The sequence below is a fragment of the Salvia hispanica genome, chromosome 4 (genome assembly GCF_029641045.1).
Source record: "Salvia hispanica isolate PSC_SH4W2 chromosome 4, Shi_PSC_v1, whole genome shotgun sequence".
NCBI lineage: Eukaryota > Viridiplantae > Streptophyta > Magnoliopsida > Lamiales > Lamiaceae > Salvia > Salvia hispanica.
Window position 1 is genome coordinate 61,066,942 of NC_142695.1, and position 24,483 is coordinate 61,091,424.

The following is a 24,483-nucleotide window of genomic DNA, read 5'->3' on the forward strand; positions in this document are numbered from 1 at the left end:
TGCACCACGTAATACAACTTCTTCTACTCCTACGATTGTAGAGCCTCGTCGTAGTGTGAGGGTTTCAAAAGAACCGGAAAGGTGGATTGGTCTAGGAGAGTCTATAGACTCAGCTTCCGGACATCTAGAACCTGACCCCTGGAACTACAAAGAAGCAATAAATGATTTGGATAGTCTCAACTGGATTGAGGCAATGGATTCCGAATTACAATCAATGGAGGATAAGGACGTTTACGACCTTGAAAATCTACCCGAAGGCTGCATTGCCATTGGGAGTAAGTGGGTATTCAAGCGTAAACGAGGTCCGGATGGGAAAGTTAAATTGTTCAAAGCTAGATTAGTGGCAAAGGGTTATACCCAAAGAGAAGGCATCGATTATGATGAGACCTTCTCACCCGTCGCTATGCTTAAATCAATTCGGATTCTCCTATCCATCGCAGCCTACATGGACTGGGAAGTTTGGCAAATGGATGTCAAGACCGCCTTCTTGCATGGTAGTCTTGAGGAAACCATTTACATGAAACAACCCGAGGGCTATGAAGTTAAGGGCAAGGAGCACATGGTGTGGAAGCTTAAAAGATCCATTTATGGAATCAAGCAAGCATCCAGAGCATGGAACATGTGCTTCGATAAAACTGTTAAATCATTTGGTTTTGATCAGTGCCCAGAAGAGAGTTGCGTATATAAGAAAGTTGAAGGTGCAAATGTGGTGTTCTTGGTACTTTACGTGGATGACATCTTACTAATTGGAAACAATAATAAGATGTTGTCGTCCGTAAGAAACTGGTTGTCTACCCAGTTTGAGATGAAGGGCTTGGGAGATGCGGGACACATTCTAGGAATCAAAGTGATCAGAGATCGCAAGAAAAGAATGTTGTGCTTGTCTCAAGAATCCTACATCGATACTGTACTACAACGTTTTAGCATGAAAAATTCCAAGAAGGGTTTCGTTCCTTTCAGATATGGAATTTATCTATCAAAGGAGATGTGTCCTACGACACATACAGAGATAGAAGACATGAAAAAGGTTCCATATGCCTCGGCAGTTGGAAGTATCATGTATGCTATGTTGTGTACACGACCTGATATATGCTTTGCCGTAGGCATGGTGGCTAGGTATCAGTCGAACCCTGGCCAAGGACATTGGACTGCAGTAAAGAATATACTCAAGTACCTGAAGAGGACTAAAGAGTATGTTCTAGTTTACAAGGCATCTGATCTATGTCCGATGGGGTACACGGATTCAGATTTTCAATCTGATCGTGATTCGAGGAAGTCTACTTCTGGTTATGTGTTCACCTTGGGAGGTGGAGCCGTTATATGGAAGAGTGCAAAGCAGAAATGCATTGCGGACTCGACCATGGAAGCCGAGTATGTAGCTGCTTCTGAAGCTGCAAAAGAGGCTGTATGGCTCAAGAACTTTCTAAAGGAGTTGGGTGTGATTCAGAGTTTGCCCAAGAGCATCACGGTATATTGTGATAACTCTGGAGCTGTTGCAAACTCAAAGGAACCACGATCCCATAAGGCAAGCAAACACATTGAGAGGAAGTACCATATCATTCGGGAGATTGTACAGAGAGGTGACATACAAGTAGTCAAGATTGCAACAGAAAACAACCTTGCTGATCCTTTCACGAAAACCCTCTCGGGTGGGACGTTCGATCGTCATATGGAAGGGATAGGTGTTAGATGCATTAGAGACTCAGACCTGCTTTCTCTATAAGTGGGAGAAATTGAAGAAAATTGACAATAGTATACTCGAAAGCATGTTTTGAGTATAAGTGGGAGATTATTGGAACATATATACTAAAAAGCATTTTTCGAGATTTTGAATTTGATAAATTGCTTGTATATTGTAAACACTCTTCATTTAATGAGAATAATAATTGTTTTCTTCACACTGTGTATTTTACTTTAATGGGTATTGACCGTATTTAATTATATATTAAATTATATAGTTAAAACGCCGGAAAGTAAAATCAGTCTAAGTCTGCTACATTGAAGGTTGGGTCGTGGAACAGGTCATCACAGTAGGTGGCCCAACCGGTACCTTGTAGAAGTAAAACTTTTTCACAATCTAGATAGGTTTTGGCTACCTATCGTGAAAGGTTGCAGTGTCCATCCGAAAGTCGTCTTTACCTTGAGAATGACTAGTGACACTGGTGTGGTATAGCATTGAATGGATCTAAAGTATAGACACGTCTTTGTTGCTATCTACTGTAAGACGATGTCTTGGAGATTTAATATTTCCTAATCTTTGTAATAATATAGGACACACGTTATTTAATCATACGCTGCTTTGACTTATCAATAGGTGCGGGTTTTTCGTAACCCAATATTTCTGATATCTTGGGTAGTAGTAATTAATAACTAGAATGGTGTCAGTTTTATTATTACATTGAATCGTGTGCCTGCGTGGTTTGACTATATCCCCAAGAGGTGTTCGAGAGAAGTTCTATTATTCGGAAACCCGGCCGGTTTGGATTTAATCCAAGAATAAATAGAAAAGGAAAAGTATATTTTTAATATACATCTCGTACTAGACAAACTCTTGGAAATAAAGATATTAATTAATTTAAAGTCTATAGCAGACTACAAATTAATTAATGGATATAGAAAGTCTTAGACACGGGAAATAATATATTAAAGAGGTTAACCCGGATTGCTTGTAATCACGGATTGGATGGGCGGTCAATATTTCTTCTATAGTGGCACAAGAAATATTCCATTAGCCTTATATTAAATTATGGGTTATAATTTAATTAGTAAAGAAGGTCCAAATTGGGGAGGCCCAATCCAAGCCCCATAGATCCCTAACCTAGCCCATCATAAACTCTATAAATAAGAATGTAAGGAGGAGACACAAATGTTATCACAAAGCCTAGCCTCCACACTTGGCTTTCTTGTCTTCTCCTTCAAGATTCTTATAATTTCTAAGAGATTCCTCCCACAAGAAATTTAGATCTATAGAGTTAAGGGTCATAGGTTAGAAGATCTTTGGTCTTGCATTCAATCAAGCTTCAAGATCTACACGTGGAGAAGTAGCAAGCCACTTCGATTCTTTGGAGAATCATTATTGTAAGTTGATACGCCCGGATTTTGCATTGTTTTAAGGCCATTATTTGGTCCGTTTTTGTTATCAAAATCACTCTACATGTCCATTATTTGCATATTCTATACATTTTGGTATTTTGACGTGTTTTGTGAGAAATGTGCATATTTGAGCCGAAAAGGGGAGTAAAAACGCATAGTTTGGAAATCTGGAGTCAGACGGCGACCAGCGACCGCCGCGAAGTTGTACGGCGACCGCCGGCGCCCGGTGGTCAGAGCTATGTGGCGGACCGCCTCAGAAATTTACGCTAGGAGAAGAGTCTCGCCCGGCGACCGCCGGAGGACATGTGGCGGTCCGCCACCGAAGGGTCAGAATCTCTGGACTCCAACGCGGCGACCGCCGGCCAAGGTGCGGCGGCCTGCCGGAGAAAGGCGGCGAATCCGACCAGCCCTAGATTTGCTCCAAGATTTACCAAATTTTGAAGATCTTTTCCTTCTATGATGAGGAATAATCTTCCCCTATAAATAGGACCTCAAGCTTCATCAAAAGTGTTTTTTTTTTCACACAACAAGAACACATTCATAGAGATCAAAAGCTAGAGTACTTCAATTGTGCAAGGAGTTGAAGAAGGATTTCAAGAACATCAAGAACGACAAGGATTCAACCTACGAGTTTTATTTGCTTTAGTTTTATGTTCAGATTGCTTTCCCTTCAATCTATGTTTTTAGTTTATTCAGTCATGTGTAACTAAACTCATAGGATTCTAGGGATGTGTTAGTAGCAACTTTGGTTATACAATTCTGTTTTCTATTTAATATCCGTTTTGTTTTTACTTTGTTTCTTCCCTAAGTTAATCATGATGCTTCATAATTGAGTGACACAATTATGTATGATTCAATACAACTTGCTTCATAACTGTGACAGAGTTCTAGCGAGTTAGATCCACTTAGTAGACACTACAGTTAGCTTCCTTTAATACGGCACTGTTAATTGAGAGTGAGGACTTTTCAAGGGTCTTAGGAGCTTTTTGGAGTTACGTGTTAGGATTGACAACCCTAATGTTAGTAATCAACGTTTGTATCGCATGAGCATAAGCTAGGTGACTCGTCCTTTCAAAGTAATAACTGTGCTAGGGTATTGTAGTTTGGAATTTGTATAACCATAAAAGCGAAAGCACAACCCTGAAATTCCCCTTATCTCTATACTTTTCTCTCCGTGATTTGCTTGCATTTAGTTGTTTACTGTTTTTAGTATTTACTGTTTTCAAAAAGTTAAAAAAAATTCTTGTTTCTCCAGATAGTAATTGAGTTCTAGTAGAAGATAGACACTTTGTGTACATCTTCCCCGTGTTCGATACCCGGTACTAACCTTTTGCTATACTATACCTACTTTGTATACTTTCAGGTATTTATAGTGCAAATAAAAAGTGCATCATAAGTATTCAACAACATAATTTAAATTAAATTATGTGATTAATTGCGCAATTATATGTCTCTACATGTTCAAGCATGAAATTGAATCGACCCACATAATCACCTAAATAGATTCTTATGTGGATTTATTTGTTTTGCATTTTCCGCTGCGATTAGCACCAACACATAGTTGACGCTGCTGCCTGAGATTCGCATTTCGTGCTGTATTTTTGTCTGCTCCAGCTACAAAGAGTACAAGCATAGAGGGAATTACAAGTGGAACTCCTATCGTTGAGACTGATCCGCCAATTATTCGGATTTGTGCAGAAGATGAGCTAGAAGTTCAAATGGCATTAGAGATGGCAAGCTTGGGCACAGATCAGATGCAGAGGAAGTGTAAATGGCTAGTGGTAACCTATGTGTTACTCCAATTTCGAGCTTTAGCACATGGAGTAATAAAGTTCATCGTATGCTACACTTTCGTCATCTCTGCTTTGTCTCTCTGCCTTGCGGACAAGGCGATTGATTTCGGGGAGGGAGTTGATAGGGACCTCGAGCCCCAAACCCAAACGAACAACTAAGCCGTGGCCCGACATCTTTTATTGTTAGTTTATTATTTATTTCCTTGTCTAGCTATAGTATTTCTGCGACACAAATCTTGCTCCTCAAGCAAGATATTTACCCTATTTTACCATAGGATTTATATAAATCTTTTCAGGTTTTCTTCTTGATTCTTTCCCGAATAGTAGAGTCGAATCAAGCAGGGTCCGTATTCTATAAATACTAGAGTCCATTAGAGAGTCAAAAACATTGAGAATTAAAGTAATAAAAATGCTTTTTCTCACTCTCGAAACCCTAGCACTTCAACTAGGTGTGTTTATCATATTTTCCGATCAATCTTCGTCGTACGCATGCTCTTTTTGCATCGATAGAACCTCACGTTCTATCAGCAAGGCGGCCCAATCTTCACATCGATCCTCCAAAATTCAACGGAGACGACCCATCAGTCTGGATTCACAAGGTCCAATCCTATTTCGACTATTTCAAACGTCGGAAGCTGACCGTCTACGCTTAGTCGGCCTACTGTTTAAACACCGCATGTACAATTGGTTCTTCCACCAACATGATCACAATTTGTTGAAAACATGGCCTGAATTCTTGGAGGCCGTGAAACGGAGATTCGACCCTCTCCGGGCGTTGTAAGTGACAGGTACGATTTTGGGGGAATATGTTACAACCTTAATCAGTGGCTGCAGTACACATAATTTCATACGTTCCGATATAGTCATGAAATCAGGATGGGAGGTTACGCCAACGAGTCCTCCTTTTCGTGTTTATGTGGGCAATGTTTATGGGGAGTCGTTATTCTGTAAGCAAAAGTGTAACAACGTCAAGTTTTCACTTGAAGGGCATGAGTTTGTTGATGATTTATTTGTGATCCCCCTTCATAGTGCAAAGATGGTCTTGGGAGCTCCGTGGCTGAAGAGTTTGGCTGAGATTTACCGAAACTATGACGAACACACGATGGAATTTAGGCATGACGATAAAATGGTTACATTGTGCGGCCGTTGGGAGAAGGGAAGGCACATTTTTTACAATACAAAAAAAATGGGCTAGATATGTTGCTAGGAGATAGTATCAACTATGGAGACATTGTTGTGATTAGTATCAAGTCACTTTTCCATGTTTATCATAGTTGATTTATTATTCCATTAGCTATCTTTATTTGAGGTTGTCTTTTCAGTAGGATTGGTTTGTTATTTTATTCCAAGTAAGTATGGAAGACTTAAAGCTTGAGGTTCCAAACATTCTAGCATCCAATTCTTACAAAGAAGGTATGAATCTTATCATTACTTCCCTTTAAGTTGTTCTAACCTTGGAAGTTTTAGTTTAAAATGAAGAAATGGGTATTCAAATTTCTCTAAATTCTTAGTTTTGTTTTAAGACTTAACTTTTAGTAACATGATTTATAATTAATAAAGAATTTATTCAATTATGTTTAAATGAGTAGAGTTGTGTACATTGGCATATCATAGTTTAAACATGTTATATAGAATAAATTTAATCTCGAGGGATTATGGAGTCGAAAATTGTAAGTCTTAAGTTGGGAGAAAATGCTGTGTATGTGTTTGAATGTTAATTGTTGTGCCTATGCTGAATCTAGGATTGTTTATGTGCAATTGGAATAGTTTAGCATGTTTGAATACTCATACAAAAAAGACCTATAGTTGCATAACATAAAAGGAGAAATCTGTAATACTTGTAATTGTTAACTTTTAATCTATGGAGTATTTGACTGAAGGAATAAAAAAAAAATCTTGAATTACGGAATCTCGTTTATCCAATTATAATATTTCATTTTGGGTCTTCCAGCTAAAGTTAAGACTGTTAAGTATTTTCTTTTTTTTTGCAAAAACAATCCACCTTATCTATCTTCTCTTCATCTCTCAACTTTATTCTCTTTCAATTTAACTTAACACAATTTTTTTCTTAAATCTTCTGGCCTAAAGAAATTCCTCAGCTATAAAGGAACATAGGAGTTATTTTTTTTTATCATACTTGTTTTATTCTCGCCATAGCCATAGCTGTTTGCCAAATCTCTTATTTGACAGCTTATGCATAAAATTGTGGTTAACTTGCAAATAAATCAACACTAAGGCATACAACACCACACAACATTAAGTATGTCACATAACAAAGTGTTGCAATCATTCTTTACATATATTGTCAATTTATACAAAAACTTGAGATAACAACATTGTTCACATTTTAAAAATCATCAATAATAGTTCCTTATTATTCACCCGGAGCCCAATCTATTTGCTAGAGAAAAACGTCTTACCAACTAAGAGTATTTCACTAGAGCAAGAAGTCGTCAACCCTAGCGTTCGCTTCCCTAGACAGAAACTTCATACAAATAGGCGGCTTCACGCCCCCCATTGCAAGAAGTGAGGCCGGCAGCGTCCATATCCCATCTCCGCAGATCAACCCTGAAGCCACCGCGGGCGCAAATGCGTCCGCCTTCTCTCTATCGATCCTCCTCCAAACCAAAAGGATCAAGCTCCCAACACACATACCAATGACGAAATACGCCCCGATATAGAACGGGATCGCCATTGCCATAGGAATAGGAATGAACCTCCCCCATCTGGGCCCCGCCACGTCCTGGATGCCATTGATCACAACGGCCCCAACGAAGAACACGCAGCACAGCGTGAGGCAGTTCTTGGGCAAAGACGAAACCCCCTCCACTCCCAAGATCGCAATGTTTCGGTAAATGAATGCGTACGGTGCTGGAAACTGCGAGCCACTAACCCCGAGATCATCAAAGGCCTTGTAGAAGATCCAGAAGACGCAGGGAGAGATCACGCATCCCATGGCAGTTCCAATGAGCTGGCTCACGAACATAGACCGCGGAGACGAGAGGGTCATGTACCCGGTCTTGAAGTCCTGGGTCAGGTCTGAGGCGGTCGAGACGTTGTTCATCATCACCCCACAGGCAGCCAGCCCGGCCAGAACGCCTCCGTGGGCGGCTCCGGCATGCGCGCCGATCAAAAATATCACCAGCTTCGACCCACAGGCAGCCAGCCCGGCCAGAACGCCTCCGTGGGAGGCCGTGAAACGGAGATTCGACCCTCTCCGGGCGTTGTAAGTGACAGGTACGATTTTGGGGGAATATGTTACAACCTTAATCAGTGGCTGCAGTACACATAATTTCATACGTTCCGATATAGTCAAGAAATCAGGATGGGAGGTTACGCCAACGAGTCCTCCTTTTCGTGTTTATGTGGGCAATGTTTATGGGGAGTCGTTATTCTGTAAGCAAAAGTGTAACAACGTCAAGTTTTCACTTGAAGGGCATGAGTTTGTTGATGATTTATTTGTGATCCCCCTTCATAGTGCAAACATGTGCAGGTATGGAGGATCAACCCCGCTCCAGTTGGGAGGTTTTGTTAGAAGTTTGCATTACTGAGATTCTCAACCATAGAAAGGTGACGAACAAAAGGTTGGAGAATTTGGAAAGAAATACCAGCGCCTTGGAAAGAGGGTTGGCAAACCTCGCTACTCAAGTCGGGATGCTGGAATTCAACCTTGGGATCTTAGCCACAACCATAGGAAACAGGCACACTCCAGGGTCGCTTCCTAGCCTGCCAGAAATAAACCCGAAAGGAAAATTTCAAGCGGTGCAGCTACGCAGCGGGACTACATATCAACCTCCGGAGGCAGGAGACCTGGGCAGGAGAGGAAGAGAAATAGAAAAACCACCTGGTACCTTGTCTGTCGATGATGTGCGGCGGCCCGCCGCATTCCAACACGGCGACCCGCCGCGTACACACCAACAGGACGAGGAAGATTCGGGAATTGGCATGGCTGAAGACCCGGCGGTCGCCACGCCTCATCGCGGCGGTCCGCCGGCCGATAAACAGCAAGCAGATGCTCTACCACAAAGCAGTGTCACCATTCCATATCCTCAACGATTGAAGAGCAAGAAGCTTGACGCTCAGTTTACCAAGTTCTTGGAAGCAATGAGCAAAGTCCACATCAACATTCCACTGGTAGAAGCCCTTCAACAAATGCCCAATTACGCCAAATTTTTGAAAGATGTTGTGGCAAAGAAGAGAAAGTGGGGGAAGTACGAGACAGTGGGCCTAACGGAGACCTGCAGCGCTATCATTCAAACAGGGTTACCCACCAAGCACAAAGATCCAGGGAGTTTTACATTATCTTGTGTTTTAGGGAATGATGTGAAAGGTAAGGCATTATGTGATTTAGGATCCAGTATTAATTTGATGCCTTTATCTTTTTACAGGAAACTCGACGTTGATAGTATCCGTCCCACCTCAATCACGTTGCAAATGGCAGATCGTAGCACAACAACGCCAATGGGGATAGTGGAAGATGTCTTGGTAAGAGTGGGAGAGTTTATTTTTCCTGCTGACTTCGTTGTGTTGGATATGCAGGAAGACAAGAAGGTGCCTTTGATCCTTGGAAGACCATTCTTAGCCACTGGCGGAGCCATGATAGATGTACAAAAGGGAGAGCTGACATTGAAGTTGAACGATGAAAGCATCACATTTAACATCTACGGTGCACTGAAATTCCATGGAAAAGAGGGGGCAGAAGGCTATCAAGAATGCAGTGTCATACAAATCGTTACCGACTGTGTGGGAGAAGTAGAAGTCACTTATCATCAAACCCAGGATCCTCTTGAGTCTTGTCTCATAAACTCATTTACTCCTAATGCTGATTTATCATCTTGTGATGCAAGTGTTTGTGCAGTGGTGACAGAATTGGAAGCGCTACCGGAGAGAATTCCTCAAAAGGGAAATGCATTTTTGCCATTGCGTACCCCCGAAGAAGAGGAAGAAAGAAGGCAGGCAGTGGGAAAACCACGGGGACCACCAAAGGTGGAGCTAAAGCCGCTCCCCGAACATCTCAGGTATGCATTCTTAGGGCCAGGTAATATTTTTCCAGTTGTGGTGTCCGCTGCATTGAATGAAGAGGAGTGTGAAAAGCTTTTGTGTGTGTTAAATAAGTATAGGTCTGCCATAGGATGGTCTATTAGTGATTTAAGGGGGATTAGCCCGACCACATGCATGCATAGAATTTTACTTGAGGAAGGGCATAAACCTCGTGTGCAAAACCAACGTAGACTTAATCCTATCATGCAAGATGTAGTACGAAAAGAGGTAATAAAGTTACTAGATGCAGGGATTATCTATGCAATATCTGATAGTGAATGGGTAAGTCCTACGCAGGTAGTAGCTAAGAAAGGGGGGATGACTGTAGTGCCTGGCCAGAATGGAGAGATGATAGCCACTAGAGTAGCTACAGGATGGAGAGTATGTATTGATTATAGGATGTTAAATGCAGCCACTAGGAAAGATCACTTCCCTTTACCTTTTATTGATCAAATGCTTGATAGATTAGGGGGATATGATTATTACTGTTTTCTTGATGGTTATTCTGGTTATAATCAAATTGCTATTGCTCCCGAGGATCAACATAAGTCTGCCTTCACATGTCCTTATGGTATTTTTGCGTATAGAAAAATGTCTTTTGGGCTATGTAATGCTCCCGCTACTTTTCAGAGATGTATGATGGCTATATTTCATGATTTAATTGAGAAAGTAATGGAGGTTTTTATGGATGATTTTTCGGTATTTGGCAAATCCTATGATCACTGTCTTGAACATTTGGCTAAGGTTTTGCAGAGATGTGTGGAAACTAACCTAGTTCTCAATTGGGAAAAATGTCACTTTATGGTGAAAGAAGGTATAGTTCTAGGACATAAAGTGTCCTCTGCAGGTATAGAAGTCGACAGGGCAAAAATTGCAGCCATTGAAAAGCTCCCGCCTCCGTGCAATGAGAAGGGAGTAAGAAGTTTTTTAGGACATGCTGGCTTCTACCGGAGATTCATCAAGGATTTTTCAAAAATCTCTAAACCTCTTTGTAAATTGCTTGAGAAAGATGTGAAATTTGATTTTACTTTTGATTGCTTGCAGGCTTTTGAGACCTTGAAGAAAGCTCTAGTGAGCGCTCCCATTCTCATTACCCCAGATTGGAGTCAACCATTCGAGATTATGTGTGATGCAAGTGATGTTGCAGTTGGCTCAGCTTTGGGACAAAAGAGGAACAAGATTTTTAGAGTCATTTATTATGCTAGTAGAACTTTAGATTCTGCTCAAGCTAATTATACGACTACCGAAAGGGAGATGCTCGCTATCGTGTATTCTTTTGATAAATTTAGAGCTTATCTTGTGGGGGCTAAAACTATTGTTTATACTGACCATGCAGCTATAAGGCATCTGTTCGCAAAGAAAGAAGCAAAACCCAGGCTCATTCGATGGATTTTGTTACTTCAGGAATTCGATGTTGAGATAAGAGACAGAAAAGGGTGTGAAAATGTTGTGGCCGATCATCTGTCGCGGTTGGAACATCCGGTGGAAGGAGAAGACTTATCACTTGAAATCAACGAGGATTTTCCCGATGAACATCTGTTTTTCACTCAAGCCACTTTCCCATGGTACGCTGATATTGTCAATTGTTTGGCAGCCAAGGTACATCCTCCTGATCTCACTCCTTATCAGAAGAAGAAATTTTATAGAGATGTACGATCTTATTTTTGGGATGAGCCCTACTTGTTTAAAAGATGTGCAGATACTATACTTAGGAGGTGTGTACCTCAAGAGGATTGGGCGGCCATTGTTGAGAAGTGTCATTCATCCCCTACTGGAGGACATTTTGGTGTGCAAAGGACCGCAATAAAGATTTTGCAAAGCGGTTTCTATTGGCCCACCATATTCCGCGACTCTGCTAGTTTTGTTCTTCAATGTAATGAATGTCAGCGCACGGGGGGAATCACTAAGAAGAAGGAGATGCCTATGAATACCATTATTGAGGTGGAATTGTTTGATGTATGGGGGATAGATTTTATGGGACCATTCCCAAAATCAGGAGAGTACCAATATATCTTACTTGCAGTAGAATATGTTTCTAGATGGGTGGAAGCAATTCCAACCAGAACTAACGATTCTAAAGTGGTTACTGCTTTTGTTAGAAAGAATATTTTTTGCAGGTTTGGTACTCCTCGTGCCCTCATTAGTGATGGAGGATCTCACTTCAACAATAGATGGTTAGACAACGTGTTGGACAAATATGGAGTCAAGCATAGGGTCACTTTTCCATACCATCCGCAGGCGAATGGACAAACGGAATTAGCAAACAGAGAGATCAAGTCGGTTCTTCAAAAAACGGTGAGTGTGAACAGAAAAGATTGGGCACTTCGGTTGGAAGATGCGTTATGGGCTTACCGCACTGCCTACAAGGGTCCCATAGGTATGTCTCCTTATCAACTTGTGTTTGGAAAGTCATGCCATTTGCCTCTTGAGTTGAAATACAGGTCGTATTGGGCAATCAAGAAGTTGAATCAAGATTTTCAAAAGGCCGGTGAGGAAAGACGTCTTTTTCTTAACGAGATGGATGAATTTCGAATGGAGGCTTATGATAGTTCATCCATCTACAAGGAGCGAATGAAGGCTTATCATGATAGGATGATCAGTCCAAGAGAGCTCACCTTGGGGGATGTGGTTTTGTTGCATAACTCGAGACTATCTTTGTTTCCCGGGAAGTTGAAGTCCAAGTGGACTGGTCCATACATAATCAAGAAAATCTATGATAGTGGAACAGTTGAGTTACTAGCCCCGGATGGACAGTTGTTTCAAGCAAATGGTCACCGTGTTAAGAAGTATTACAGTGCAGACAAAGTGTTAGATGAAGAGGTTGGTCTCGAAGAGCCACCCAAGGAGTGAAAAAGGGGGGTAAAAGCCAAGCTAATGACTCTAAAGGAGCGCTTGTTGGGAGGCAACCCAAGAATTTTTGCTTTAATTTTAAGTATTTTTGGTTTTGGTTTAATTTTGTGCTTTGCAAAAATTTTCGCAGGTTCTGACCTCTCCGTGGCGACCGCCGCAAGCTCTGCGGCGGTCCGCCACCTGAACGCTGGAAAGAATCTTTGACGTACGGCGACCGCCGAACAGCTGCGGCGGACCGCCACCTGGGCACAATTTTCCAGCGCGATTTTTCGAAATTCTTCAAATTTTCGCCCCGCTCAACCTCTGCGCGAAATTTTTCAGGGTACGTTTTTGTTTTCAGTAGTATACTCACGTCCCTACCGACTCTACAAACTTATTTTACACTTTGTTGTAAATAAGTTTGGGGGGATGAAGTGGTGGACCGTGAGTTTAGGGTTTTCTTTTTGTTTGTTTTCTTGAATCCATGTCATGAACATAACATGAAGAACTTAGAAACACGCATGCTTAGGGACACATTAGACCGAGTTGCCAATGATATTATATTCCATCTATGTTTAAGTGTGGCTTAACGTTTTGATATGATGGTTGGGTGAAAAGGTGCATAATTAGTGAATTGCTTGTTCGCCTTGAATCGTGCTTTTACCTTGTGAGATTTGAGCCTTAAATTCTTTCTTGTGTGATTTATCTGTATGCATGTATATGTTTCTAGAACTTGCTCCTAGTCTGCCTAAGTTTACATAGTGTTTAAGTTGATTTAGGAGGATGTTAGGCCGTCTTTTCTTAGCTACTTTTATATCCAAAATTTTCGACCCTCTCAATTATATTCCTTTGGTGCCAATTTTGAGCCTTTAAGCCTTTTCTTTGGAAGCCAAAATAAATGGGGGGACAATTCCTTGGGTTAGTATAGTTTTTGTTATCTTCTTTTGTAAAGGAATTGGAGAGATAAGGAGGAAAGTATAAAAAGTAGTGTGCTTAATATTAAGAAAGTACAAGTTGTGAAATTGAGAAAAATTCCAAATATGTGCTTGGTCTTAGAAAAAAAAAGAAAGGATGTGTAAAAAGAAAAAGAAAAAAAAGAAAAAAAATGTGTGAAAGGTTGTGAAAAGAAAATAAAATCAAAGGATTGAAAGTAAAGTGAAGGAGAAAAATAAAGTGTTAGAAGTGCCTTAAGTTTTAGAAAAGTGGAGTCATCTTAACTCTACTTGGGATATTTTTATATTTGAGTCACTTTTTAGCCAAATATTCCTCACCTACCAAAGAGCCTACGTTACAACCGAAAAGAAAGACCTTTCGGACTTTTGATGCTTAATCACATTGAGTAGAGGAGGGATTAGACTTTGAGCAAGCCTATGGTAAACTTTGCATGATGCATGATTTGAGTGATTTACACTTTGCATGATGCATGAGGGATTAGACTTTGAGCAAGTCTTTAGTGTTTTGTTCGAGGACAAACAAAAATGTAAGTTTGGGGGAGTTGATACGCCCGGATTTTGCACTGTTTTAAGGCCATTATTTGGTCCGTTTTTGTTATCAAAATCACTCTACATGTCCATTATTTGCATATTCTATACATTTTGGTATTTTGACGTGTTTTGTGAGAAATGTGCATATTTGAGCCGAAAAGGGGAGTAAAAACGCATAGTCTGGAAATCTGGAGTCAGACAGCGACCAGCGACCGCCGCGAAGTTGTACGGCGACCGCCGGCGCCCGGCGGTCAGAGCTATGTGACGGCCCACCTCGGAAATTTACGCTAGGAGAAGAGTCTCGCCCGGCGACCGCCGGAGGACATGTGGCGGTCCGCCACCGAAGGGTCAGAATCTCTGGACTCCAACGCGGCGACCGCCGGCCAAGATGCGGCAGCCCGCCGGAGAAAGGCGGCGAATCCGACCAGCCCTAGATTTGCTCCAAGATTTACCAAATTTTGAAGATCTTTTCCTTCTATGATGAGGAATAATCTTCCCCTATAAATAGGACCTCAAGCTTCATCAAAAGAGTTTTTTTTTTTCACACAACAAGAACACATTTATAGAGATCAAAAGCTAGAGTACTTCAATTGTGCAAGGAGTTGAAGAAGGATTTCAAGAACATCAAGAACGACAAGGATTCAACCTACGGGTTTTATTTGCTTTAGTTTTATGTTCAGATTGCTTTCCCTTCAATCTATGTTTTTAGTTTATTCAGTCATGTGTAACTAAACTCATAGGGTTCTAGGGATGTGTTAGTAGCAACTTTGGTTATACAATTCCGTTTTCTATTTAATATCCGTTTTGTTTTTACTTTGTTTCTTCCCTAAGTTAATCATGATGCTTCATAATTGAGTGACACAATTATGTATGATTCAATACAACTTGCTTCATAACTGTGACAGAGTTCTAGCGAGTTAGATCCACTTAGTAGAGACTACAGTTAGCTTCCTTTAATACGGCACTGTTAATTGAGAGTGAAGACTTTTCAAGGGTCTTAGGAGCTTTTTGGAGTTACGTGTTAGGATTGACAACCCTAATGTTAGTAATCAACGTTTGTATCGCATGAGCATAAGCTAGGTGACTCGTCCTTTCAAAGTAATAACTGTGCTAGGGTATTGTAGTTTGGAATTTGTATAACCATAAAAGCGAAAGCACATCCCTGGAATTCCCCTTATCTCTATACTTTTCTCTCCGTGATTTGCTTGCATTTAGTTGTTTACTGTTTTTAATATTTACTGTTTTCAAAAAGTTAAAAAAAATTCTTGTTTCTCCAGATAGTAATTGAGTTCTAGTAGAAGATAGACACTTTGTGTACATCTTCCCCGTGTTCGATACCCGGTACTAACCTTTTGCTATACTATACCTACTCTGTATACTTGCAGGTATTTATAGTGCAAATAAAAAGTGCATCATAAGTATTCAACAACATAATTTAAATTAAATTATGTGATTAATTGCGCAATTATATGTCTCTACATGTTCAAGCATGAAATTGAATCGACCCACATAATCACCTAAATAGATTCTTATGTGGATTTATTTGTTTTGCATTTTCCGCTGCGATTAGCACCAACACATAGTTGACGCTGCTGCCTGAGATTCGCATTTCGTGCTGTATTTTTGTCTGCTCCAGCTACAAAGAGTACAAGCATAGAGGGAATTACAAGTGGAACTCCTATCGTTGAGACTGATCCGCCAATTATTCGGATTTGTGCAGAAGATGAGCTAGAAGTTCAAATGGCATTAGAGATGGCAAGCTTGGGCACAGATCAGATGCAGAGGAAGTGTAAATGGCTAGTGGTAACCTATGTGTTACTCCAATTTCGAGCTTTAGCACATGGAGTAATAAAGTTCATCGTATGCTACACTTTCGTCATCTCTGCTTTGTCTCTCTGCCTTGCGGACAAGGCGATTGATTTCGGGGAGGGAGTTGATAGGGACCTCGAGCCCCAAACCCAAACGACCAACTAAGCCGTGGCCCGACATCTTTTATTGTTAGTTTATTATTTATTTCCTTGTCTAGCTATAGTATTTCTGCGACACAAATCTTGCTCCTCAAGCAAGATATTTACCCTATTTTACCATAGGATTTATATAAATCTTTTCAGGTTTTCTTCTTGATTCTTTCCCGAATAGTAGAGTCGAATCAAGCAGGGTCCGTATTCTATAAATACTAGAGTCCATTAGAGAGTCAAAAACATTGAGAATTAAAGTAATAAAAATGCTTTTTCTCACTCTCGAAACCCTAGCACTTCAACTAGGTGTGTTTATCATATTTTCCGATCAATCTTCGACGTACGCATGCTCTTTTTGCATCGATAGAACCTCACGTTCTATCAGCAAGGCGGCCCAATCTTCACATCGATCCTCCAAAATTCAACGGAGACGACCCATCAGTCTGGATTCACAAGGTCCAATCCTATTTCGACTATTTCAAACGTCGGAAGCTGACCGTCTACGCTTAGTCGGCCTACTGTTTAAACACCGCATGTACAATTGGTTCTTCCACCAACATGATCACAATTTGTTGAAAACATGGCCTGAATTCTTGGAGGCCGTGAAACGGAGATTCGACCCTCTCCGGGCGTTGTAAGTGACAGGTACGATTTTGGGGGAATATGTTACAACCTTAATCAGTGGCTGCAGTACACATAATTTCATACGTTCCGATATAGTCATGAAATCAGGATGGGAGGTTACGCCAACGAGTCCTCCTTTTCGTGTTTATGTGGGCAATGTTTATGGGGAGTCGTTATTCTGTAAGCAAAAGTGTAACAACGTCAAGTTTTCACTTGAAGGGCATGAGTTTGTTGATGATTTATTTGTGATCCCCCTTCATAGTGCAAAGATGGTCTTGGGAGCTCCGTGGCTGAAGAGTTTGGCTGAGATTTACCGAAACTATGACGAACACACGATGGAATTTAGGCATGACGATAAAATGGTTACATTGCGCGGCCGTTGGGAGAAGGGAAGGCACATTTTTTACAATACAAAAAAAATGGGCTAGATATGTTGCTAGGAGATAGTATCAACTATGGAGACATTGTTGTGATTAGTATCAAGTCACTTTTCCATGTTTATTATAGTTGATTTATTATTCCATTAGCTATCTTTATTTGAGGTTGTCTTTTCAGTAGGATTGGTTTGTTATTTTATTCCAAGTAAGTATGGAAGACTTAAAGCTTGAGGTTCCAAACATTCTAGCATCCAATTCTTACAAAGAAGGTATGAATCTTATCATTACTTCCCTTTAAGTTGTTCTAACCTTGGAAGTTTTAGTTTAAAATGAAGAAATGGGTATTCAAATTTCTCTAAATTCTTAGTTTTGTTTTAAGATTTAACTTTTAGTAACATGATTTATAATTAATAAAGAATTTATTCAATTATGTTTAAATGAGTAGAGTTGTGTACATTGGCATATCATAGTTTAAACATGTTATATAGAATAAATTTAATCTCGAGGGATTATGGAGTCGAAAATTGTAAGTCTTAAGTTGGGAGAAAATGCTGTGTATGTGTTTGAATGTTAATTGTTGTGCCTATGCTGAATCTAGGATTGTTTATGTGCAATTGGAATAGTTTAGCATGTTTGAATACTCATACAAAAAAGACCTATAGTTGCATAACATAAAAGGAGAAATCTGTAATACTTGTAATTGTTAACTTTTAATCTATGGAGTATTTGACTGAAGGAATAAAAAAAAAAATCTTGAATTACGGAATCTCGTTTATCCAATTATAATATTTCATTTTGGGTCTTCCAGCTAAAGTTAAGACTGTTAAGTATTTTCTTTTTTTTTGCAAAAACAATCCACCTTATCTATCTTCTCTTCATCTCTCAACTTTATTCTCTTTCAATTTAACTTAACACAATTTTTTTCTTAAATCTTCTGGCCTAAAGAAATTCCTCAGCTATAAAGGAACATAGGAGTTATTTTTTTTTATCATACTTGTTTTATTCTCGCCATAGCCATAGCTGTTTGCCAAATCTCTTATTTGACAGCTTATGCATAAAATTGTGGTTAACTTGCAAATAAATCAACACTAAGGCATACAACACCACACAACATTAAGTATGTCACATAACAAAGTGTTGCAATCATTCTTTACATATATTGTCAATTTATACAAAAACTTGAGATAACAACATTGTTCACATTTTAAAAATCATCAATAATAGTTCCTTATTATTCACCCGGAGCCCAATCTATTTGCTAGAGAAAAACGTCTTACCAACTAAGAGTATTTCACTAGAGCAAGAAGTCGTCAACCCTAGCGTTCGCTTCCCTAGACAGAAACTTCATACAAATAGGCGGCTTCACGCCCCCCATTGCAAGAAGTGAGGCCGGCAGCGTCCATATCCCATCTCCGCAGATCAACCCTGAAGCCACCGCGGGCGCAAATGCGTCCGCCTTCTCTCTATCGATCCTCCTCCAAACCAAAAGGATCAAGCTCCCAACACACATACCAATGACGAAATACGCCCCGATATAGAACGGGATCGCCATTGCCATAGGAATAGGAATGAACCTCCCCCATCTGGGCCCCGCCACGTCCTGGATGCCATTGATCACAACGGCCCCAACGAAGAACACGCAGCACAGCGTGAGGCAGTTCTTGGGCAAAGACGAAACCCCCTCCACTCCCAAGATCGCAATGTTTCGGTAAATGAATGCGTACGGTGCTGGAAACTGCGAGCCACTAACCCCGAGATCATCAAAGGCCTTGTAGAAGATCCAGAAGACGCAGGGAGAGATCACGCATCCCATGGCAGTTCCAATGAGCTGGCTCACGAACATAGACCGCGGAGACGAGAGGGTCATGTACCCGGTCTTGAAGTCCTGGGTCAGGTCTGAGGCGGTCGAGACGTTGTTCATCATCACCCCACAGGCAGCCAGCCCGGCCAGAACGCCTCCGTGGGCGGCTCCGGCATGCGCGCCGATCAAAAATATCACCAGCTTCCCGTAACTCGAAGCCAGAGACCAATCCGTAAGGCCGCAACAGTAGGCATTGCTGAAGGCTAGCACGGGTGTAAGTATGTATAAGACTACAATGTAGTACCATTTTAGAGTGGGGAAGATGTGAGGAAGGATAGCAGAAGATATAACTCTAATAATGATGTAGCCGGAAATGGCAATCCAATTGGGGATTTGGTCCTTGAGAAAAAGATGGGTTCTAAGTTGATCGTCGTAGGAGAGAGGATGAGGAGGCGTAGGGGTGTTGTCGTTGCCGACGACTGGTAGGGCTTGAGCCGCCATTTTGTTGCGAAGTTGGAAGTACAAGACGAATAAGGTGTGGCTTAGGATCTTAACCAAGTTGTAGAAGCCATCGCCAAGAATTATGGCTATGGCAATGAAGACCTAGACATTTGGTAAGAAAGATAAACAAACAAAACCAATGAGATAACATTTATAGTCCACGTTTGACTTGGCGTAGGTTTTAAGAAATATAAAGAAAAATGAACGGAAAATGGTTATTGGATCCCACATTTATATACTTCTTCCGTTCCACGAGAGTATGCACTCTTTCCTTTTTAGTGCATTCCACAAAAATATGCATTTTCAAATTTTTGAACTATTTTCTCTCTAACGAGGTGGGACTCATTCTCCACTAATAATACTTTATTTACTTTTCCTCTCTCTACCCCTCTCTTATTTTACCAATTTTGCATTAAAACTCGCGCCAAATCCAAAATGCATATTCTTTGAGGACGAAGTATTAGTTTTATAAATAAATGTGAGTGTAATGAATTGGTGGAAAATGGGGTCCATGTACCAAAAAAAGAAAAATAAAATAAAATGGACAACATTTCACGGACGGACCGAAATAGCAAAAGTTGACAGTATTTCACGGACGGAGGGAGTAACTACGAGACAGAAGAATTATCTACCTTATCAAACTGCCCCAATGGATTTAAACTTTGAAAAATGAGCGATGAGTTGATTAAATTAGTTAGAAAATTGGATTCAAACAATAAATCTTGGAGAGAATGGACTTTTTTTTATCGAATTGGACCAACCCTTACACTGGCGTATCCAGTGTAGTAGAAGGGGGTACAACCGTACCTCCAAAAATGCAGTTTTGTATTATATATTGTACCATCTATTTAAAAAGCTTTAGTGGTGCAGCTGTAGAATGCGCCTCTCGCCTTTTGTGAGATGTGAGTTCGATCCAGTGGCCTCATTTTTATTCTTCTATTATTAGATTCTCCTTTATATTTTGGAGTTATATTGTACTCCTACATGAAACTTGAGTGTATTTTTGCTTGCAATTTATTCTTTTCTTCTTCCATTTTATAGTGATTATATTTTTACTATTATTAGATTCTCCTTTATATTTTGGAGTTATATTGCATTCCTACATGAAACTTGAGAGTATTTTTGCTGCAATTTATTCTTTTCTTTTTCCATTTTATAGTGATTATATTTTAGTATATATGGAGACTTTCATGTGTTTTTATCTATAAATTACTATGTTTATGTATTATTTTCAATACAATATCAATAGTTTATTTAGTGTATTTTTTATTTTTAAAAGATTTACTTTGAAGGTATTTTATTTATTATATAATATTATATTTATAATTTTATATTCACAACTAACAAAATGAAAGAAAAATGAGCGAATGATTTTCTCTATATCAAAGTAAATATTGCACCCCCGAATCAAAAATCCTGCATACGCCACTGAACCCTCATTATATATTGTTGAGTCAATCACATTTCGGTTTCAGCCTAGTAATATTGATTTTTTAGGATATACTCAAGTCATTTTTTTGTTTTAAATTTAGCTATGTTGTTGAGTTGTTTAAAGTTTTAACACATGGATGACGAGCTGTTTTGATATCATGATAGAAGTCCATAAAATTCTTATCTTAAAACCAATCGAGTGAGAGTCCATTACATTGGTTTCAGTTTTCTCTTTTATGCCTATTTGGAATATTTGTTATGATTGCCAACAAAGAGAACAGGAAAAATGGATTACCTTGTAACCTTGCAAGCCATGAAGGCTGGAAGATGGATAGTCGGCAGAGTACCAGTCGCCCTTCCGGTTGTTTATCAGCGGCCACATAATGCCCCATGACAGGATAGCGCCAACCAGCATTGATATGTTAATGAGATACGGACATAACATACCAACACCAACAAATGTTGCTGAGAAATCAAAATAGAACCTGATAGAGAGAGATGTAATAAACACTTAAGTTGCCTTTTGAATAGATGTATGTTGTTGCGGATTTTGGTGTTCCATATAGACTGAATGAGCTCTCTTTCTTGTGAGTTTGTTACAATGTAAAACTGAGGAAACTCACTTGTTATCGTATGCTTTAAGGCCAAATGTAGGGAAACTGCTGAATCCGCAACCATCGCTTGCAGTGAAAAACCATTGGAAGAAACCCCAGAGGAAGCTGAAGGTGAAGAACTTCCCCAAAGCTCTTCCTTGTTTCCTTGACCACCCAAAACATGTTGGACAATCATTTGAGAGTGATATATAGATAAAAGGTTTGTTGCTAATAAAATCACGAATAATAGGCTATTTCTCATTTGTCCTACAACTTTGTAAATATGAATGACAAATCATGAAGTTTCAAAAAAACTCAATCATCCCATCTGACCAAATTTGGGGTGAAGATAACTGAAGCCGAACTGACAAATGGAAAACTCTACATGGAGAGACTCCGTGTAGCCTAGAGAAAGAGTTGAACGAGTAAAGAGAGAGCGTGGAGAGATGAATTTGCTTTATACTTGCTATTTAAGTTTTTTAGTCTCAAAACTACATTGTTTAGTCGTCCACGTTTTCAAAACCAATGGGTGACTGCTGGAGGGGCCCATGAGACTTATATAGTGATTTCAGTTCTCTTTTACATTAGTTCTATTTGTACACCGATGTGTGATAGTTGTAATATACTATTTTTTTTAGTTTCAATTGCCAACAATTCCACGTCACTAAAGTTTTACATGTGTGCCAACTCCACATTTCATTTGTCCAACAAAAATCATGGTGGCACAATACCGAAATTTTGAAACGCAGCCATTTCTAAATCAAATTTTTAAAGATGTGGGACGGAAAGTGACTAACTTGGCTAACTTGGCTCCCTTAGGAGTGTGAAAGCTGTTGATGAGATGAGCTGTTGCCGTACCACTTGGAAAAGTAAGTCTATAATCAATGATCATGATCTGAACCAATACGAGAAACAACGTTAAGTCAGTCTATCATGAAGAGACTTGATTCTCAGTTGTTCCACAAATGCAGAAGAATATGCTTACCTTCCGAAGAGGTACAATAGTGAAGAGACCCAAAAAGCTAACGCTGAACAAGAACACAATCATCCATGAAAGTTTAGGATTCTTAGTATTCTGAGGTTTATGATCAGCAGTTTGATTGCTGATATCTTCGCTCATACCAAAAAGATAGCTCCCAAAGCCTCCTGAGATTTGATCAGTTTGTGCTAAGCCAAAAACTTGATTTTTGGGAATGGAGTGTCAACAACACATACTATCTTCGTTCATTAAAGATAGACTAAGTTATAAATAACACGAGTTTCAATGCGCAATTGATAAAGTAAGAGAGAGTGAAAAAAAAGTGGTGGAATTTGTGTTAGTGGATTGCGGGTCCATATTATTAGTACTTCTTCGATCCCTATTAAATGTCTCATATTTCCTTATTTGGACATTCCCCAATAAATATTCATTTTACTTTTACTACTTTTAGTAAATGGAACTCATATTCTACTAACTCTTTCTCTTCAGAATTACTTCTTCCGTCCCACAAGAATATGCAATCTTTCCTTTTTAGTTCGTCCCACAAAAATATGCACTTTCTAATTTTGGAAAGTTTTCTCTCTCTAATGAAGTGAGACTCATTCTCCACTAACAATACTTTAATTACTTTTTCTCTCTACCTCTCTCTTACTTTACCAATTTTACATTAAAACCCGTGCCAAACCCAAAGTGCATACATATTCTTATTTTCTTTACTTTCTATCTGTTTTAACTGTTTATTACTCTCTCCGTCCCACAAAGATTGTCCCATTTTTCCATTTCCGTCCGTCCCACAAAGTTTGTCCCATTTCACTTTTACCATTTTTGGTTGTGGACCCCATATTCCACCAACTCATTCCTACTCACATTTATTAAAAGTAGGACCCATATCCCACCAACTTTTTCGACTCACTTTTCATTACATTTCTTAAAACTCGTGTCGGGTCAAAGTGAGACTATCTTTGTGGGACGGAGGGTGTATTTTTTTTCTCAAAATATACGTGCAGAAAAGCAGTCAATCACTTGATATAAGATGGAGGGAGTATATAAAAGTGGGTCCATTTCCACTAACTTTTTCCACCTACTTTCCGTCACAAAGTCAAACAATTTCTTAAAACTCTCACTAGTCAAATATGAAACATTTAATATAGACTAGAAGAAGTACTACTTAATTGTTTAAAACTTTTCATATTTAGAAATTGATCTAATTTTCATGGACGGCTCAAGTAAAATTAGTCTAATTTTTTTGGACGGAGATAGTATAATTTGTGTGTTTGTGTATGTGAAAGAGAGAGAGAGACCGCTGAAGGCGATGCCGGAGGAGGCGACCACACAAGTCTGAATGACGGCGTTCTCCTGCCTAGTAAATGGCTGCTTGAGAAAGCCAGATTTCTCGAGGAACTTGGTCCACGTCTTGACGAAGAAGAATCCGAGGAGGCCAGCTGAGATGTTGAGTGATGGGATGATCCCAGTCGTCAGATTCAGATTCATCACGATGAACGTGAACAGAATGGCCAAAATGAAACTCACTGCAAACGCACGGAGCGTCAGCTGTCTCTGCCACGACGGCACCTCTTTGCTCTCGAATATCCTCTCCACCGAGTCATCCTCGCTCCCGGTTGCCTGGTCTTGCTGCGGCGCCGTGGTATTCCTCTCACCGTCGTCTTCCATAAGGTTTCTTGATTTTTTTGGAATTTGTGTTTGGAATTAGTAGAGAATAAGACTTAGAAGTCGGCGCAAGGAGACATGTATGTGTGAAATATTGGAACAGATATATATAAAGAAGAAATTATCATAACATTAAAATAGTACTGATATAATTCATATATCCTATAAGGATGCAAAATTAGGGACGTAATCATTTGCGTTGGAATTTTTTTAAATAGCTAAAATTTGAGACGCGAAATAAAGCGTGCTTGAATTAGAGGCGCATTAAATACACGTGTCTCTAATAATTAAAATTAGGGACACTTTTCATAA

At 39.7% G+C, this 24,483-nt stretch overlaps 2 protein-coding genes and 1 pseudogene across 3 annotated transcripts; 1 reads left to right on the forward strand and 2 right to left on the reverse strand.

The window, feature by feature from the left end:
• The first annotated feature begins 1,057 nt into the window (after window positions 1-1,057).
• Window positions 1,058-1,723, forward strand: LOC148929832 (secreted RxLR effector protein 161 pseudogene; annotated as a pseudogene).
• Window positions 1,724-7,164: 5,441 nt separating this feature from the next.
• LOC148929833 (Oligopeptide transporter OPT superfamily protein) lies at window positions 7,165-8,184 on the reverse strand. The gene has a single exon (XM_089057050.1). It carries the CDS (start codon window positions 8,182-8,184, stop codon window positions 7,324-7,326), a length of 861 nt encoding a protein of 286 aa, XP_088913176.1. The 3' UTR covers window positions 7,165-7,323.
• A 10,149-nt stretch (window positions 8,185-18,333) lies between these two features.
• On the reverse strand, window positions 18,334-24,254 carry LOC125199440 (putative metal-nicotianamine transporter YSL7). Of its 2 annotated transcripts, XM_089057629.1 has the most exons (7): window positions 24,034-24,172; window positions 23,805-23,945; window positions 22,510-22,670; window positions 22,322-22,419; window positions 21,555-21,689; window positions 21,227-21,416; window positions 18,334-19,602 (listed from the first exon to the last, which is right to left on the reverse strand). In XM_089057629.1, the coding sequence occupies exons 3-7, from the start codon at window positions 22,642-22,644 to the stop codon at window positions 18,493-18,495; spliced, it is 1,668 nt and encodes a 555-aa protein (XP_088913755.1). In that variant the 5' UTR covers window positions 22,645-22,670; window positions 23,805-23,945; window positions 24,034-24,172; the 3' UTR covers window positions 18,334-18,492. The 2 variants fall into 2 exon arrangements, with proteins under 2 accessions (XP_088913755.1, XP_047953403.2); XM_048097446.2 differs by having other exon boundaries at window positions 23,805-24,254.
• Window positions 24,255-24,483: the final 229 nt, after the last annotated feature.